The 20,464-nt window shown below is 40.9% G+C and overlaps 2 protein-coding genes across 2 annotated transcripts in view; both read right to left on the reverse strand.

Annotated features, from left to right (window-relative positions):
- LOC138663898 (zinc finger protein 605-like) overlaps nucleotides 1-20,464 on the reverse strand; it is a 75,597-nt gene that overhangs the window by 35,774 nt on the left and 19,359 nt on the right. Inside the window, exons 2-8 of the mRNA XM_069750270.1 lie at nucleotides 16,417-16,566; nucleotides 16,108-16,287; nucleotides 15,903-16,026; nucleotides 15,721-15,818; nucleotides 15,435-15,522; nucleotides 11,165-11,967; nucleotides 1,338-1,343 (exon numbers count right to left, since the gene is read on the reverse strand). Coding sequence (XP_069606371.1) covers nucleotides 1,338-1,343; nucleotides 11,165-11,967; nucleotides 15,435-15,522; nucleotides 15,721-15,818; nucleotides 15,903-16,026; nucleotides 16,108-16,287; nucleotides 16,417-16,494 — 1,377 coding nt within the window. The 5' untranslated portion in view covers nucleotides 16,495-16,566. The remainder of the gene's footprint in view (nucleotides 1-1,337; nucleotides 1,344-11,164; nucleotides 11,968-15,434; nucleotides 15,523-15,720; nucleotides 15,819-15,902; nucleotides 16,027-16,107; nucleotides 16,288-16,416; nucleotides 16,567-20,464) is intronic.
- On the reverse strand, nucleotides 17,971-20,271 carry LOC138666586 (uncharacterized). Its single transcript, XM_069754787.1, has 2 exons — nucleotides 20,076-20,271; nucleotides 17,971-19,289 (listed from the first exon to the last, which is right to left on the reverse strand). Exons 1-2 carry the CDS (start codon nucleotides 20,269-20,271, stop codon nucleotides 17,971-17,973), a joined length of 1,515 nt encoding a protein of 504 aa, XP_069610888.1.

Here is a 20,464-nt window from a genome sequence, read left to right on the forward strand (position 1 = left end):
ATGAGCTGCATGCGGCCCACGGCGGAGGTTCCCCACCCATGGTTTAAATGTATTAGTGTCTAAAAGATGCAAATATATTTGAACATCGAAAGGGAGTGGTGTGTGTGGCAGCAGGCCTGGCATGCGTGCCCACAGAGAGGGCTCTGTGTCCCCCTGTGGCACACGTGCCATAGGTTTGCCATCACTGCTATATAGCATACTGTTGGTGGGGACTAACATATTTCATAAAGGGCTGTTGGGGGACCATCATATTATATGGAGGACTGAGGTGGGCTGTCATACTATATAGGAGGCTATGAGATGAGCCATCGTATTATATTGGGGCTGTTGGGGGTACCATCATCCTGTATAGGGACTGTGAGCCGTACCATCATAATATATAAGAAGCTATGTGTTGGACCATCATAGTATATGAGGTTGTTGGAGGGACCATCATACAATATATGGGGCTGTTGGATGCACCATCATACTATATAGGGGGCGGTGGGGGGGACTGTCATACAGTATTGGGGCAATGGGGATCTTCATAGTCTATGGAGGATCTATCATGCTGTGTGAGGTGGATATTTGGGGACCATCTTACTGTATAGGGAGGTTGTGGTGGACATCATACTGTGTGGGGTGGTTGTGGTGGACATCATACTGTGTGGGGTGGCTGTGGTGAACTCTATACTTTATTTACTATACAACTATAGGATTAGTAATGGTTAGGTGTCTTATAGACACTTCTCTATTACTAAGCTGTGGGCTTGATGTCACCAGTGACATCAACCTCACAACTATTACCCCCCTTGCCACCACTACAGGGCAAGTGGGAAGAGCTGGGCAAAGCACCAGAATAGGTGCATCTAATAGATGTGCCTTTTCTGGGCAGCTGTGGGCTGCTATTTTTAGGCTATGAGGGTCAATATCCATGGCCTCTTACCAGCCTGAGAATACCAGACCCCAGCTGTGAGCTTTAGCAAGGCTGGTTGTCAAAAATGGGGGGACCCCACTCCGTTCTTTTTTAATAATTTTTTTAAATAATTAAAAAATATGGCGTGGGGACCCCTCTATTCTTGATATCCAACCTTGCTGAAGCTGACAGGTGAGGGTTGCAACCCCAGTTGTGAATTTTGTCTGCCTGGTTATCAAAAATAGGGGGTAACTCACGCCGTTTTTTGTCTTAAAATTACCATATTTATTTACAGCGCAGGAGCAGCAGATGAATACTCCCATCCGCCGCTCCTGCTGTTACTGTTATTAGCAGCAGCATGGGAGTAATAGTCCCATCAGCGGCCGCCTGTTGTCTCTTTCATTACTTAAATATAACACTGATCATTCTCCCCTGCTCGCACCGATCGCTGGCAGAGCAGGGAAGAATGAGGAGAGCAGTGTTCAGCACCCGTGGACGGGGAATAGTGCTTACTGTAACGCTTCTTCCCAGGCGGCGCCGATGCATGTCACATTGATGACATCCATGTGTGTTATGTGTATGCACGTGTGCGGGACGTTTTATTGCCCTTGCTGACATAAAAAAATGGACATGTCAGCTTGTTTTGCCCACGGACACACGGTTCGTGGAAACACTGACCAATGGTCTGTGGAAACACTGACATGTGCCCAGACCCATTCAATTGAATAGGCAAATAGCGCTCAGTTCCTCCCGAGTCTCTCCGCATGGCTAATTAGCACTGTACAGCCACATATAGGGTATTGCCACGTTTAGTAGAAATTGTTGGACAAATTTTGTTGCCATTTTTACCCACTTCTTGTGTGAAAATGTAAAATCTTTGGCTAAAACAACATTTTGGTGGTAAAAATGTAGTTATTTTGTCCTCATTGCCCAACCGTATAAAATTCTGTGTCACGCCCATGGTGTCAATATGATCACTGCACCCCTAGATGAATTTATTGAGAGGTGTAGTTTGTAAAATGGGGTCACTTATGGGGGTTCTACTGTTTTGGAACCTCATGGGCTCTCCCAGTGGGTCATGGCACCTGCAAATCATAACAGTAAAATCTGGCACTCCTTCCCTTCTGAACTCTGCCATTTGCCCAAACAGTGGTTTATCCCCACATATGGGATATCAGCGTACTCAGGACAAATTGCACAATAACTCTTAGGGTCCAATTTCTTCTGTTAGTCTTGGGAAAAGAAAAAATTGGGGGTGAAAATCTCATTTTTGTGAAAACAATATTTTTTATTTTTACGGCTTTACGTTATAAACTTCTGTAAAGCACGTGGGGGTTCAAAGTGCTCACCACACATCTAAATAAGTTCCTTATGGGGTCTAGTTTCCAAAAAGGTGTCACTTGTGGGCACCACTGTTTAGGTACATCAGGGGCTCTCCAAACGCGACATGGCTCGTCCGATCTCAATTCCAGACAATTTTGCATTGAAAAGTCAAACGGCGCTCCTTCCCTTCTGAGCTCTGCCATGCGTCCAAACAGTAGTGTACCTGCACATATGGGGTATCAGCGTACTCAGGACAAATTGCACAACAACTTTTCGAGTCCAATTTCTCCTGTTACTCTTTGGTAAAATAAAAGAAATTTCGTCTAAATTAAATTTTTTGTGAATAAAAGTTAAATCTTCATTTTTTTTTTTTTAACATTCAAAAAAAAAAAAAAAAAGCACCTAAAGGGTTAATCTTGAATGTGGTTTTGATCACCTTGATTGGTGCAGTTTTTATAATGGTGTCACTTTTCGGCATTTTCTATCATATAGACCCCTCAAAGTGACTTCAACTGTGAGGAGGTCCCTAAAAAAAATGGTGTTGTAAAAATGATAAATCGTTAACTTTTAACCCCTTCATGACTTTGGGATTTTCCTTTTTTCTGTGTTCTTTTTTCGCTCCCTTCCTTCCCAGAGCCATAACTTTTTTATTTTTCCATCAATATGGCCATGTGAGGGCTTATTTTTTGCGGGACGAGTTTTACTTTTGAACAACATTATTGGTTTTACCATGTCGTGTACTAGAAAACAGGAAAAAAAAATCCAAGTGCGGTGAAATTGCAAAAAAAGTGCAATGCCACACTTGTTTTTTGTTTGGCTTTTTTGCTAGGTTTACTAAATCCTAAAACTGACCAGCCATTATGATTCTCCAAGTCATTATGAGTTCATAGACTCCAAACTTGTCTAGGTTCTTTTTTATCTAATTGGTGAAAAAAATTCCAAACTTTGCTAAAAAATAAAAAAAGACGCCATTTTCCGATACCTGTAGCGTTTCCATTTTTCGTGATCTGGGGTCGAGTGAGGGCTTACTTTTTGTGTCCTGAGCTGACGTTTTTAGTGATACCATTTTGGTGTAGATACGTTCTTTTGATTGCCCGTTATTGCATTTTAATGCAATCTCGCGGTGACCAAAAATTTTTTTCTCGCTACATTGTTTAGCAATCTGGTTAATCCTTTTTTAATTGATTGGGCGATTCTGAATGCGGCAATACCAAATATGTGTATATTTGATTTTTTTTATTGTTTTATTTTGACTGGGGCGAAAGGGGGGTGATTTAAACTTTTATATTTTATTTTTTTTTTTAACATTTTTTTTTTTACTTTTGCCATGCTTCAGTAGCCTCCATGGGAGGCTAGAAGCTGGCACAACTGGATCGGCTCAGCTACATAGGAGCAATCATCAGTTCGCTCCTATGTAGCTGAATTACAGGCTTGCTTTGAGCGCCAACCACAGGGTGGCGCTCACAGCAAGCCGGCATCAGCAACCATAGAGGTCCCAGGGAGACCTCTGGTTACTATGCCGACACATCGTTGACCCCCGATCACGTGACGGGGGTCGGCGATGCGCTCATTTCTGGCCCAATGACTGGAAGCGGTAGTTAAATGCCGGTCAGCGTTTGACAGCGGCATTTAACTAGTTAATAGCGACCAGTGGATTGCGATTCCACCCGTCACTATTGCAGGCACACTTCAGCTGTACGAAACAGCTGACATATCCCGGCTTTGATGCGGGCTCACCGCATCAATGTAATAATAATAATGTAATTATTATTTCTTCACCAACCAATGGTATAGTTTATAAAATGAGGTCACTTATGGGGACTTTCTGCTGTTCTGGCACCTCAGGTGCTCTGCTAATGTGACATCATGTAAAACCATTCCAACAAAACCTTAACTTCAATATGGCACTTCTTCCCTTTTGAGTTTTGTATTGTGCCTCAAAAGTAGTTATCCCCCAAATATGGAGTATTGGTGTACTCAACAGAAATTGTACAACAAATTTTGGGGTCCATTTCTCCTACTATCCTTATGAAAAGGAAAAAATATGGTGCTAAAACACAATTGGGAAAAATATATATTTTTTAATTTTCACAGAATTTTACAATGTTGATCTGTGAAACACCTGTGGGTTCAATGTGCTCCCACACATCTTGATAAATTCCTTGAGGGGTCTACTTTCTAAAATGTCATCGCCTGTAGCTAGCTTCCCCACACCAGATCCTCTCCAAATGTGACATGGCATCAGGCAATGATTCCAGCAAAATTTGCATTCAAAAAGTCAAATGTCACTCCTTCCCTTTGGAGCCCTGCCGTGCACCTAAGCAGTAGTTTTCCTCCACATATGAGGTATCGGCGTACTCAGGAGAATTTGCTCAACAAATTTTATAGTGCAATTTCTCCTGATACCCTTGCGGAAATGAAAACATTTGGGCTAAAATAAAATTTTTGTGTGAAAAACATGATTTGTGTTATTTTCACGGCTCTACATTATAAACTTCTGTGAAGCACCTAGGTGATCCAGTTGCTCACCACACATCTAGATACATTTCTTGAGGGGTTTAGTTTCCAAAATGGGGTCACTTGTGAGGGGTTTCCACGGTTTATGCACATCAGGGGCTCTACAAACACGTCATGACGATCACTAATGATTCCACCAAATTTTGCATTCAAAAAGTCAAATGGCGCTCCTTCGCTTCCAAGCCCTGCAGTGCACCCAAACATTAGATTCCCCCCACATATTAGGCATATGCACTATAAGGATAAATTGCACAGCATATTTTTTTTATCTATTTTCTCCTGTTACCTTTGTGAAAATAAAAAAATAATAAAAAAAATTGAGTCTAAAGTAAAACTTTTTGTGAAAAAAAAAAAATCTTGATTGTGGTTTTGACCACCTTGATTGGTGCAATTTTAGAATGGTGTCAATTTTAGATATTTTCTGTCATATATGCCCCTCAAAGTCACTTCAAATGTAATGTAGTCACTAAAAATAATGGTTTTGTATATTTTGTTGGTCAAACTTAAACCCTTCTAACTTCCTAACCAGAGAAATTGAGTTTCAAAAATTCTGCTGATGTAAAGTAGACATGTGGAAAATGTTATTAATTAACTATTTTGTGTGACATTACTCTGGTTTAAAACATACAAATTAAAAGTTTGAAAATTGCAAAGTGTTCACCAAATTTCCATTTTTTTCACAAATAAACGCAAGTTATATCACACAAATTTTACCACTATCATGAACTACAATGTCACAAAAAACTGTTTCAGAATCAATGGGATCCGTTGAAGCGTTCCAGAGTTATTACCACATAAAATGACACTGGTCAGAATTGTAAAATTTGGCCTGGCCATTTAGGTGAAACAGACTTGGGAGATAAAGGGGTTAAACAGTGTATGTCCAGCCATTTATGATATGGCTAAAGACCGAACAGGCTGTAAACACGTAAACAAATGTCTTTTTTCTAACAATTTTATCACATTGTTGATGCTTAATCTTTGAGTAAGCACAATGATCCACTAGTTGTGCATTTGATTCCTTAACAGTATAGACGTAGTGCGAGGTAATGAACTCCCTGTGCCGTTTGCACATAGTATTGATTATCTTCTAGATCATTGTCAGGACTGTTGGTTAGTCTTTAGAATCTGATCCCTTTTTGGTTACCATCAATTGAATGGAGCTATACTGCACCATTCAATTTAATAACTAGTGGCAGCTCCTGGGTCCTGTTTATCAGTTCCTACACTTTTGAATAGGAGCTATTCTGCAGTAACTAGCGGCAGCCATTGAACATTTAATGGAGCTCTGAATTGCATTTCATATCATGTTTGCAACTGTCCACCACCGGAGCTTTTAGTGGCTGATTGGTAGAGGTATCAGCTGGCAGTCACCCACCGATCTACTATTGATTACATATCCTGTGGTTATTTTATTATATTTAACAGCCTTCAGCTCAATTTCGAGACATGACTTGATGGATGAACGATCTGTAGGAAGATTGATCTTGTGCAAGCCTACACAGGTCCACCAGGGTCTTCTCCGCTGTTATCTTGATTGTATCAAGCCATCAAGTCGCTGGAACGCCTTGTTCCTTCTAATCTTCCAACCATGATGTCCTTCTCTTATGATTGCTCTCTTCGTAGGATGTGTGCAAGTAGGCAAGCCATAGCTAAATGATCCTTGTTTTGAGTGACAAATGTGTGGCTTGATGTGTTCTAAAATTGATTTGTTTGTTCTTGCCATACATGGTGTGAAGACACAGGATTAATTACCCAGATGACTATTTTTAGCAAACCAAGATGAATTGGCTGTTATCTATACTTTTTCTTGTGTAAGCCTGTAATTTTGACTTGTAAGTTGATATTCTATATAACATAGTGTGCTCTTACCTTTGATGACTAGTGAGGTTTGCTGATATGCTAATTATGTCTTGTGTTATGGAGTCAGTTTGTTGACTCCGAAAACAGAGAGGGAAACACTATCCAAATAGATTAAATAATCAAGTACTGTTACCTATCTGTGATGCTGGACTGAATGACACTTGTTAAATCTAAAAATAGGTTACATGCTTCTGTATAAAGAGACTCAGATATAGAGAGACTGAGTGACACAGCCAGAGATTCTGCCAAGACATAAATACAGCCAAAAGGACCAGACACGACAGCAGCCATTGTACATCATGGTTCCATCACGAGGGACACGGATCTATCATTCTACTGGAAACAATCTAGGGGTTTTCAGTCCCGGTTGGAAGAATACAGATCAGCTTATTGACCAACGCTGAACCATGGAAATGTTTGAAAAGCCAGGTTGTGACTCTTGGGTTAACTGAATTGTACCTCAAAGGACTGTCATCTTAATTTGCTTGTCATTACCTCCTCTCTGTGTGCATGCCACAAGTGGAGTAACCGACCATGGAAGATGAAGCCTGGTTGTGATCCTCGGATCGATTGTACCTTGAATGGACTCCTTGAACTGTCATCTTCCTACGCTTGACGTTATGTCCTCTCTGTGTGCGTGCCACAGGTGGGGCAGCGACCCTGAAAGATCTAAAGTCACAGCTGCCATTATCCCGGCAAGTCAGCGCAAGGGTGAGACTCTGTAATGTGCACCATCTTGGGTATTTGCTGGGACTGTTCTATGTGTTGTTTGCCTGTTTTGTGGTTCAAAAAAAGCATTGCCCTACTATGGACACCCCCAACATGAAAAGTATAATAGATGCCTCCCTACGCGTTTCCTCTCCAATCATGGAGATTCATCAGGGGAGTTTCCAGTGGCCAAAAGGCCCAGATATCACCTCAAGTGTCCATAAGTATAGGGTATCAGCAGTGGCTGAATAGTCCCAAGAATGAGCAATCCTCTGTGACCGTGTGTCACGATGTGTGAGTCAGCTGTATATGGCGCCCGCTACCTCTTTATAAGCCTTCCAGGCGAGGGACCCCCTCCCCCCCGGCGTGTGATATCATTATTAACCACCCCTACTAACCTGTCATAACAATCCTGACTAGACAGGCTCTACGTTGTGCTCCTCCATTGGAACGCAAGCTGCAGCTCCCCCAAATCCCTAGGGCTCCTGCATCGCTTCACACAGCGTGCCGGCGAAACCGGAAGTACCGACGCCATCTTGGTTATGTCACTTCCGGTTCGCCGATGTTAATATGATGCGCTCCAGTCGTGGAACGCAAACAAATATCCTTAGTGCGCTTAATGATGAAGTGCGCCCATAGTCAGATGCGCTCCGATATTAAAGCGCAATACCACCCACTATGTGCCGCAGATGCCTGACAGGTATAATACGTGACACAAACACCCATCCACTTCCTGCTTCAAATTTTTTGCCAGAAAAACATTATATATCCAGAATGATGTGTATATGGCTGGAAGTGTCCATGCCAAATATATATATTATTCGGATGCAGGATACTTTATATGTGGCTGGAAGTATCCAGACCACACATACATGGTATTGGGGGCGTATCTATTATAGTAGAGACCAGGGAGGTGGTAATTGGGGAGAGAGAGGTGGAGAAACGCAGAGGAGGAAGGAGACATATGATGTAACAATTATTACACGGGATACCGCTAGCTGTAAATAACATCGGTTAGGCCATATACACATGGAACTATAAGTATTTGTCCATAGATAAAAAATGCGCTCCTCATTCCTGGAAAATCAATCAGTGGTCTTAAAATATCCCGAACCACCGACACCCGGAATAGAGTGAGGAGGAGGGCTAAGGGACAGGATATTGACCCTGTACCGAAATATCGCAAACGTTTTGTTTATTATGGCTGTTTCTCATAAGCGGGGACGGAATACAAATTGGCTAATGTGTATGTGTACTCAAAACCAGAAACGTAGAGAGAAGGTGGGAGGGGGGGGGCGGGGAAAGGAACGGGGGATTTATGGGAACATGGGGGGAGAGAGAGGAGGGATATCAATGATAGAGAAGAGGTATATGGAAAATCTGCTTGAAATACTCAAATAGGCCTAGAGAAAACAACTAAAGTTGAGTTGAGTCCATGGGGCTGACAGGTGTCTAACAAGAAGATCCATCTTGTTTCTATCTGTAGTAGGATCTTGTCAAAGTCACCTCCCCTAACCGGAGGGGCGACCTTGTCAATCCCCATGAAACTCATGGCCTTAGCATTACCACCATGACTGATGTTGACATGTCTAGCAATGGGGGTATCCCTCTGATTTCGAATATCCCTCAAATGCTCTCCTACCCGTCTTCGGAGTTCTCTAATAGTTTTGCCAATATATGTGATGCCACAGATACATACAGCTCTATAGATAACTCCTTTTGATTTACAGTTAATTATTTTATAGTGTATGTTTTTTGCGTATGGGTGTTGCAGAACTCCCTGCCCACCTGTATCGATTCACACGCGACACACACCACATCTGTAACATTCCCTGGGCCTCTTTGGTAACCAGGTCTCTTTAATGGGTGTATTAAGATGACTGTGTACCAGTCGGTCACCTAATGTCTTGCATTTTCTGTACGTAATCTGTGGCTGTTCACCAACGGCGTCCCTGAGATCATCATCCATCGCAAGGACGCCCCAGTGTATTTTAAGAATGGCCCTGACAGATCGAGCCCCATTGTCAAAGGCACAGATCATTCTTATAGTCCTAGGACCGTCCCCCTCCCTCTCTCGTGGTGTCAGTAAATTGTTTCTGACTTGCCCCCTAGCATGGTGGTATGCACCCGATCAGGGTACCCCCTCGCTAGAAACCTCAACCTCAGGTCCTTGGCTTTAATTTTGAAATCAATATCATTGGAACAATTCCTTCTCAAGCGGAGGTACTGACCCCTAGGGATACCTTTTTTAAGTGGATAAGGGTGGTGGCTGTCCCACCTCAACATGGAATTTGTAGAGGTGGGTTTCCTGAAGATAGTTGTCTCAAGGCCATCACCGCTTTTTGATTTTGAGATCATGATGTCTAGGAATGGTAAGTTTCTTTCCTCCATTTCAGAGGTAAACCTAAGGCCCACATTATTGAGATTCAGTGATGACATGAACCTCTGGAAGGTCTCTCTGGTACCCCTCCACAAGACGAAAACATTGTCTATATAGCGGACCCATAGGTCAGTAAACTCTTCATTGATCTCTGAGAAGACGACATTATCCTCCCACCAGCCCAGGAACAAGTTGGCGTAGCTTGGCGCACACGGGCTGCCCATAGCAGTGCCCCTGAGCTGGTGGAGGACATAAATTGAGTATGTTTTGAAAAAAAATTCACAATCCTTAGGCAGGCGGTGGCGCCTGCACTGTAGCATGATATGGTGGATAATATGCATATTTTAATTTTATTTAGACATATGGTTTTGTTAAGAATTTTTTTTTTCAAGCAAAATGGCTCCAGCAGTCGTGCCTGTGCAGCAGCATCTATCATGTTCCGAAAGACTCCATTTTGGCAGTGAAAAAAAAATAGGCTCCATTTAAGATGGCGCCAGCGCAGTAATAATAATAATCTTTATTTTATATATAGCGCTAACATATTCCGCAGCGCTTTACAATTTTTGCACACATTATCATCGCTGTCCCCAATGGAGCTCACAATCTAAATTCCCTATCAGTATGTCTTTGGAATATGGGAGGAAACCGCAGTGCCCGGAGGAAACCCACACAAACACATACAAACTATTTGCAGATGTTGGCCTTGGTGGGTTTGTACCCAGGACTCCAGCTCTGCAAGGCTGCAGTGCTATCCACTGAGCCACCGTGCTGCCCTATCATTCTGATAGATGATATTGCACAGGCACTCCCATCTTAATGGAGCCTACTTCTTTTTTTCTCTGCCAAAATAGTGCTGGAATGCAATAGATGCTACTGCACAGGTACAGTTGGCGCTTGGCGGCGCCATTTGGTTTGAAAAAAAACAAAACAATTTCTTAAGCAAAACTACACATCTAAATAAAACGAAAATATGCATATTATTCCCCGCATCATGCTACGGTGCAAGCGCTACCACCTGCCTGAGGAATGTGAATTTTTTTAAAAACCATGTTATAATCAGTATGTAAAATAGGGGGCAGGTCAAAAGCCATACAGATGAATATTTATATCAGAGCACCACATAAAGACCCCTGCACAGACCGCCCTGAAACACGAGAATCTCATTAACTGAAAACTGAAAATAAAGATTAAATAACAACCCCAAGATGGATTTCATCAACCAAGGTATCACTGTTATCAGTATAACGATGCTGACCTGACACTGACTGTAGGATACTGTGCACAATCCTGCTAACAGGTTCCCTTTAAGCTTTCCCTTTTTTTATTACTTATTTGACTTTATGTTGACTGTCTATGATATATGTTGTTGTGTACAATTTGTAAATGTGATGTATGGCTTCTCCACATGTAAGGTTATTTTATGGTCATCAAAATATGACCTTCAAGTAAAACATTTCTCATCTTCTAGATAGAATAGCTTCTTCCCTGTGAGTTCTTTGATGTCGAAGAAGATGCGATTTGTTGGTAAAACATTTCCCACATTCTGAACATGAAAATGGCTTCTCCCCTGTGTGAAATCTTCTGTGCCTCACAAGAACTGATTGATCTGTAAAACATTTTCCACATTCTGAACATGAATATGGTTTCTCCCCAGTGTGAATTCTCCGATGTCTAACAAGATTTGATTTCTCTCCAAAACATTTCCCACATTCTGAACAAGAAAATGGCTTGTCCCCTGTGTGAGTTTTAAGATGTCTAACAAGATGTGTTTTCTTATTAAAACATTTCCCACAATCTAAACATGAAAAAATCTTCTCACATGAATGGCTTGACTGGTGTAAAATAAGATTTGATCTATCTACAAAACATTTTCCACATTCTGAACATGAATGTGTTTTTTCTGCTGTGTGAGTTTTCTCATGTCTAACAAGCTCTGACATTTGGTTAAAATATTTCCCAAACTGTGAGCAAGAAAATCTTCTCTCCTCTATGTGAAGTTCTTGATCTGTAACAGAAGAGTTTTTGAGGGAAAAATGCTTTCCATAGTCAGAATATGAAAATGGCTTCTTTTCTAGAAGAGAGTTTTGATTTTTAGCATCTTCTTCATGACTTTTATGTTTTTTAATAGTCTGTGATGAATCAGATGATAGATCTTTGCAGTGAAGTGATAATGGTAACTCTGGGATTATAGGATACCCTAGATTTGTCTCCTGTGTGATATGAACTTCATCTGGTTTAAAAATTGAAGCTGTCAGTTGTCCCTCTGATCTGGTACAGTCATCTGCCAAGAATTAAAACAATTATTAATTTTGAATAAAATAACATACAAATATTTAGTTTTCAACGAAGAATGAATTGAGAGGTCTATGTTATCTTATTACTTACATTAAAAGTTGTTCTACATCAAGATTTTAAGGTAAAACAGAGAATTTTTTATTTTTGCATTCTGTTTTTGGAATGAGAAGCACTTTAATGGTTAACAAATTTGGTTTCAGATACTTTGAGGAGTGCATGTTTTATAAAATATAAGCCTTTCAAAAACACTTCAAAAGTGATTTGTTCACCCAAAAAGCAGGCTTTGTTAAAGGTCTTGAACCTATAGAAACTTCTTGCTAAACTTTCAAGCCTTCTAACAATGCGAATAACAAATGAAGTTACAGTAGTTGGTACCAGGCCTGTGGAGGAAGAGAACCCAATAGGACCAGCATTATTTTCAATTGGAGGTGCATATAAGGCTCCCTGCCCCCACATACTCCACAATTGCAGGCCTATAAATATCAGATATTCATATCTGCAGAAAACGCCAACGTCACATTGCAGGAAGTGCAATGGAATCACTGCATTGCATCCCCTGTCACGTGATGCCAACATGCTCTACAGCTGCAGTCTTATGTGGGGTAAGCACAGTGGGTGCAATGCTTCTAGATTGGGGTTCACATAGGGGGTGAAATTAATGTAGGAGGGCCACATAGCATGATGTTATTAACATGTGCGGGCCACATAGGGTCACTTTATTACTATACGGCACCCACATTAGGGACATTAATACTATATGGGGGACGTTATACTTTATAACGGCCATATAGGGAGAGTTTATTGATTTATGGGGGTATATAGGAAAATATTATTAATGTATAAAGGCCACATTGGAGATGCTGTTAGTGTATGGGGCTAGAAAGAAAATTTTACTATTTTGGGGGGGGGGCACAAAGAGGGACATTACACAATTATGGGGCATAATAAGAGGACAGTACTATTATATGGGTGTCATGATGAAAATAATTCAACTGTATGGAGGACACATAGGGTGCATTTTATTTTTTAGGGATACTGTTAGTGCAGGACAAAAAACAGGTATTGTAATGATAGAATTGGGAGAAGTGGACTCTAGAATTTATCAGCCATATATATGAAGCATAGTAGACTACATCATATGAAGAAGAATTGAGAGACATAACTGATGAGTATCTGAAATTACCTTTATTGTATATACTGATACCATCCAATATATGGTCTTTGTATGTTGCAATATTAGTGTTTGTGCAGTGATTTTTATTAAGAACTTGTATGTTATCATTCAGTCAATGGTGGTAAAATGTGGCATATTGGTGTTGGTACCATGGGTTTATTCAGTCACAGGACACTGGTTATAATAATAATAATTCTTATTTAGATAGTGCCAACATATTCAGCAGCACTTTACAATTAAGCGGGGACATGTACAGACAATAAATTCAATACAAGTTAAGATAATTTAAACAGTGACATTAGGAGTGAGGTCCCTGCTCGCAAGCTTACAATCTACAAAGAAATGGGGGGGACACAATAGGTGAAAAGTGCTTGTTATTACAGGTCTGGCAATTATAATAAATAGGGATTTTCATATAAAGCTGCGTGATCCGGTCATCAGCCCGTGTGTTTAAGTGCAATAGTCAAGTATCAAGTGCAGTTATCATGTGCATGGAGGGTATGGAGACAGATGGATAGTAGGGTGCAGATTCAGAATATTTGGAAGGAGGGAAAAGGGCAAAGTTAGTTTACTAAGTAGTTGATGTGGTAGGCTTGTTTGAAGAGATGGGTTTTCAAAGTGCGCTTGAATAGGTCGGGGCTAGGTATCAGTCTGATCGTCTGGGGACGTGCATTCCAGAGAGCTGGCGCAGCACGAGAGAAGTCTTGGAGACGGCGGTGCAAGGTTCGGTCGGATTACTGGGGATGTCAGTCTTAGGTCATCTGTAGAACGGAGGGCACGTGTAGGGCGATAGACATGAGAGAGGAAATATAAGGCGGTGCAGAACTGTGTAGAGCTTTGTGGGTGAGAGAAATGAGTTTATACTGGACCCTGTAGCGAATGGGTAGCCAGTGCAATGACTGGCACAAGATGGAGGCATCAGTGAAGCGGCTGGACAGAAATATGACCCTGGCTGCCGCATTCAAGATGGATTGGAGAGGAGAAAGTTTGGTAAGAGGGAGACTGATCAGACGAGAGTTGCAGTACTCCAGACGGGAATGAATAAGAGCGACAGTAAGAGTCTTAGCAGTTATATTCAAACACTTTGTGGTAGTAATATATAGCAATTATGTGGCCACACAATTTTGCATTTGTATGGTGATATTATTGGTAAATTGTTTTTTTTTTTGTTATAACAGACTTTGTTCAGTCATGGCATAGGGAAAGTATTTGTTATTTGGTAACCATATGACTGTATTATTTAGAAAAATGACTTAGGAAATCTTATTGTAATGTTGAATTTTTTTTATCGGTGGCTAAGACAGACCCTACATGCTGGTGGTTGATCCCTAGTCAAAATATTGTGCTTGGGTGCATAAGTACTTGGGTTAGTCCCCTGCTTCTAACAGTCTAAAAAAATATAAATGGATGTTAGAAAAATGATCACAACTTAAAGTAGAAATACAGCGAATGTTAATTATTAACTATTTTGACTCTTTCTTTATGTTCCCTTGATTTAATAGAACACAAATTGATATTTGAAAACAACTAATTTTTCAAACTTTTGGACAAATATCAGGTGTATAGCAAAGGAAATCAACCTAAATTTACCAACAACATAAAGTACAATGTGTCACAGAAATAAACAATTTCATAATCACCACCATCAGATGTTATGTCATATTTCATAAAATGGGGTCTGAATAGGATTGCAAAAACTAGTGGTGGCAGGAAGAGGTTAGATCAGAATATCTTGAGCACCATCTAGACAAATAATGTCGCTACAGACAGTAAAATGATCGTGCTCGCAGCTCATTAGAGTATGGGGCTTGGTAGCTCTTGGCAATCTAAACTATCTTAGGGCCAATATTTTCTGTCAGGTCAGTTTCTTGAAAATGCAGACAATTACAGAGAAAATGTAACATGATGCAGAGGGTCTCAGACTTTCGGTAGAGGCAATGGAGACTTTTGAAACCAGATCTTTTGATCACCAGAGAAATGCAAAGGCACAGGCCAATCAAACATAGCATAGATAGCGAATCAGTAGAAGTAGAAATAAAAGATGTAGTAAAAAAATGTTACATCTCTAATAAAACATATGTTTGGAGGGAACGCGCCAACATTAATCCTGAGTAGCGCCAAAGTAATAAGGACAGCTGACAATGGTGCATTAAGTGATCGAGAAGCAGAATGGTGACCATTTGATTATGATATCATGGGACTACACCACCAATAAAGCAGCCAATGTCAGTGAACAAAAAGAATCTGTGAATTCTCTGCAATTAGTGGTTACTACTCACCTGGGCAGTTATTTATAGGAATCTCCTTACACTGCTCATCACCCCTCATATATGTCTCTGTAGTATTAATATGGGCCAGCTCTTTACCCTGAAACAAATATTGTAAAAGTCACAGACATATGGAGAAGTCATATCTATGATCAGCTCTAATTCTGCCATCTCCACCGTTATCACTACACAAGTATAAAGCATATAATAAGGGTGAATAAAACAAGACTGAACACAAGACCTTCACAGCCGTCTACACATCATAGAGGAGATCTCATGACACCTTCTCTCCATCTACCTGATGATCCTGAGGAACATCAAGATTTTCTTGTTTGGAATCCTGGAAAAGAAGAGGATGGGGGCATCTCTCTGGTGTTGTCCTCTTACTGGATAGAACTGCAGGAAATATACAAGGAATGTATCATTCTTTACACAATAATAGATAATTATAGGCCATGTGCATTTAGTTTTGTCTATTACCTGGTGATGTGAGGGGCTGGGGAACCTCCATCATGACGTCCTTGTACAGATCTTTGTGTCGCTCTAAATACTCCCACTCCTCCATAGAGAAATAAATGGTGACATCCTGACACCTTATAGGAACCTGACAAATACAAAGATACCGTCATCCCAGATCCCTTAATAGCATCACTGTATAATGTCCCAGCATTCCCAGCAGTGTCACCTCTCCAGTCAGCAGCTCAATAATCTTGTAGGTGAGTTCTAGGATTTTCTGGTCATTGACGTCCTCATGTGTTAGGGGGTGAGGTGGATGCGCCGTGATTGGGCCCAGGGGTCTTCCCCATCCCTCAGACACAGGGGCGGCCTGACAGCGCTCACTAGAGGTCTTCACTACTGTGTAATCCTGGTTATGGAGAGACACATTAATAAATCTCACTACAGACATTTCCAGAGTCCTCACCTCTTCAGTTCTGTCCATCTGTTATTCCAATAGATAAGAATGATGTAATGTGACATCATCAGAATCTCTCACCTCTCCAGTAAGTCGGAAGAGAATGTCTAGGGTGAGGTGTAATATCTTCTCCGCCATCTTATCCCAGTCACTATCCATCCTTGACAAGTCAATCAGGAAAATTCTCTTTTATAGAATATCTTTACTGGGAGGATCCTATACTTTAGGAACCTGAATGGGGAGAACATGAGCCAATGGGATATAAAGAATGACATTTAATAAGAGAAAACATGAGATCAGACAAAACTGTTGTTTTCATTTGGATTTTCCAACTGTTTAATGTACCGTATATACTCGAGTATAAGCCGACCCGAGTATAAGCCGACCCCCCTAATTTTGCCACAAAAAACTGGGAAAACTTATTGACTCGAGTATAAGCCTAGGGTGGAAATGCAGCATTTACCGGTGAATTTCAAAAATAAAAATAGATCATTATTTCCCCATAGCTGTGCCATATAGTGCTCTGCACCGTTCATATTTCCCCATAGCTGTGCCCCATATAGTGCTCTGCACCGTTCATTTTGTCCCATAGCTGTGCCCCATATACAGTGCTCTGCACCGTTCATTGTGCCCCATACAGTGCTCTGCACCGTTCATTGTGCCCTATATCTGTGCCCCATATACAGTGCTCTGCACCGTTCATTGTGCCCCATAGCTGTGCCCCATATACAGTGCTCTACACCGTTCATTGTGCCCCATAGCTGTGCCCCATATACAGTGCTCTGCACCGTTCATTGTGCCCCATAGCTGTGCCCCATATACAGTGCTCTGCACCGTTCATTGTGCCCCATAGCTGTGCCCCATATAGTGCTCTGCACCATTCATTGTGCCCCATAGCTGTGCCCCATATAGTGCTCTGCACCGTTCATACTGCCCCATAGATGCTCCACATAAATCTGTGCCGCTGCTGCTGCAATAAAAAAAAAAAAAACACATACTCACCTCTCTTGCTTGCAGCTCCCGGCGTCTCGTTCCGGCGCCTCCATCTTCCCGGCGTCTCTGCTCTGACTGATCAGGCAGAGGGCGCCGCGCACACTATATGCGTCATCGCGCCCTCTGACCAGGGTGGATAAAAATCTTGATTTTTTTAAAAAAATCAAAAAAATCAGATTTTTTTTATTTAAATCAGATTTTTTTGATTTAAATCATTTGATTTAAATCAGATTTTTTAATCAAGTTGTACACAAGCAAAACTTTGTCTTTTTGCAAATCTAATTGTTTTACACAAATAAAAATATTAAAACAGTTGATTATGAAACCTAATAATTTTTATTTGCACTATTAAACACTCAGAATTGAACTACAGAGAGTAAGTACTTTTTAACAATAGCCTATCTCTAACGTTTGAAGTAAGCAAACATCTTCAGTGAATACATCAGTCCTTTAAGCCTACTGTTTATTTAGGACTTTTAATAGGAAAACCAGTTGTCCTGCTTTAGCAGTTCCTAAGCGGTTTCGGACTGTTGTGTGCACAAAACCAAATGAAGAAAACAATCTCTCTACTCCTGCGGATGAAGCCGATGCAGTCAGTAGCTGAGTAGCTAGATTTATTATCTTTGCTGGAAGAACAAGTGATTACGACTTCCACCAGTCCAGTGGTTTTAGTTCATTAACGACGTTATCTGCAAACATGTATTTTTGAAATGGTGCAGATTCACACTTCAATTTCAGCACAGTTGCCACAATGTCATGGTTAGTATTGGCGAGCCACTCCATTGCAGAGTTGATTTCCGCCTCAGATAATTTTTTCCCTCTGTAGATGGGATGCAAGATATTGGCTAAATAGTGTTCTTCTTTTAATGCTTGGTCCTTGCGGTGCTGTATTGCAACCTTTACATTGTTTGAGAGGTTCAAGCGATCTAGAGAACCTTCTAAATCTTTCCAAACTTCTGTGGCATCAGCTATGGTTGCAGTATCTTTCTGCATTTTATCCAACGCAATCGATATTGGCTTTAACCTTTCCAAAAGGTCCTCGGCATTTCTCTTCACACCAAGATTTAATACTTTGCTTCGTATATTAGCATCAATTTTATCCCGATGTGTTTCGCAAATGGACAGTAATTTTGACCAGTTGTTAATAAACATTTCCAAGCAGTCAGCCAAGGTATTCCATCTAACATCTTGTGGTAGACCCAACTTCAGTCCTCCCATTTCCTTGTAGGTTGCATGTGCAAAATGATTATTGCGGAAATATTTAACAATTTCTACAACATGTTCCTTGACACCCGAAATATGCAGGTCTTTTGCCAAAAGATGCAACAAATGGGCAGAACAACCGTATGTAATGACATTTGTGTCATCCTCATGTGCCAGTTCCGCTCGCATTTTTGCCACATTGCTTGCGTTATCAGTAACTAAGCTCCTTACTTTACATCCAAACTGTTCTTGGCATTGGTGAATTGAGTTCTTAGCAATTTCAAGTAAATATTCAGCAGTATGTGAATTTCCAGATGTGTCGATTGTGTCTGTAAGGTAAGTTTCACCATCTTCTGTTGTGACACAAGTGCAAATTATGGGGTCGTTGTGGATCTTGCTCCAACCATCCAAGCTCATGTTAACAACCTTGTCTTTCAAATATTTTGTACAAGCCGCTCTTTCTATGTCGTATACAGCCTGAAGATGTTTTCCTGAGATATCAAATCTACTTGGTGGTTTGTAGCCTGGTCTAATTCCTTCGATCATTTGTACAAACAATGGGTGCTCAACTAGTCGGAAAGAAGAATTGGTTGCAAATATGAATTTAGCAATTAATTCATCAAAATGTTCTTTCTGGCTCGTCGTAGTCTTTAAGATGAATTTTTCTACACTTTGCACGCAAAGTTTTTTTTTGGGCTGCTTTGTTGAAGTTGTACCCAGATATTGATTGTCACGTGCAGCACAAGCCATATTTGACCCTGAAAGCACAGAAATTAAAAATATAAATCGACTGCGTATTTGAAGAAATATAACGAAAATATTTTGAAACAAACTTTTTGAACAATGTAATGGTCCTCGTCCTATAAGGGCTGTCTCAAAAGTTATGCTACTCAAGTTTTCCGGTGAAGTTGCTGTAATACTGGTAACTAATATCAGAGCAACTGAAAAAAATTATGTCACAAAAGTTTTAAAAATGTTTTTTTTTAAAAATGGTCAATTTGGCAGACTTCAAAAGTGAATTGCAGCCTACAATAAAAAAAAATAAGCGTATACACACTTTATTTTTACTTAAAGGACATGTGCACCTTTATTTTTTAAGGTGCAGTGTGCACATGTCCTCCCCCCGCAGCTCTCTTACCTCCGATGTCAGCGCTGCGGGGATCCGTGGCTTCGTTCTGCCCGTCCGCGAGCGCGCCTCCATTCATTTCAATGGAGCGTGCGGCCCGCTGACGTCACGCCGCTGGATCACTGCGAGTAGGCCGCAACCGGAGGACGGGAGGCGGATGGTCAAAACGAAGCCACGGATCTCAGCGCTGCGGGGATCGGAGGTAAGAGCGCTGCGGGGGGGGGGGGGGGACATGTGCACCTTAAAAAAATAAAGGTGCACATGTCCTTTAGCATTAATTTTCTGTGAAATATTGCCTTAACATAAATTTAAATTCTATACTCCAGAACTACTAGTGCTAGAAATTTCTCTTTTCATAGACTTTAACCATCCCAGTAAAATGTCTGTTAAAAAAATAGGTTGTAATTGCCAGACTTACTAGTACTAGGCTCCTGGTGCATAAGAAGCTGTGGGGGTTCATTGACATTAGTTGTATCACTATCAACATCTTCATTTCCCTTCTGGTTGCAGTTTTCATAATGTGATTTCAAACGGCAAACAAGTCCTTGGATATCCTTTTGACAGTATTTGCATTTTGCTCTTGCACCTTTCTTTCCAAGATCTGCTGCTGGCATCTCAACAAAATGAACCCAAATAGGGTCTCTCTTACGACCTGCCATGGCTCACACAGATCACTTATGAAGTTTGATTGTTACTACAGCCAAGTACTGCTGACTATCCAACAAGTTTGGGCATGTCAACTGAATGGAAAAAGAAACTAAACCAAAAGTGAAACCAAGCTAGAAGTGTGGAATTAAAGGGGCAGTA

The sequence above is a fragment of the Ranitomeya imitator genome, chromosome 2 (genome assembly GCF_032444005.1).
Source record: "Ranitomeya imitator isolate aRanImi1 chromosome 2, aRanImi1.pri, whole genome shotgun sequence".
Lineage (NCBI taxonomy): Eukaryota > Metazoa > Chordata > Amphibia > Anura > Dendrobatidae > Ranitomeya > Ranitomeya imitator.

What these genes read in the sequence shown, in the direction of transcription:
- LOC138666586 (XM_069754787.1), bottom strand. Translation starts at nt 20,271, where the DNA reads ATGCCAGCAGCAGATCTTGGAAAGAAAGGTGCAAGAGCAAAATGCAAA. An exon ending in GCACCAGGAGCCTAGTACTA is followed by an intron (nt 19,290 to 20,075) that starts GTAAGTCTGGCA and finishes CTGTGCTTTCAG; the next exon opens with GGTCAAATATGGCTTGTGCT.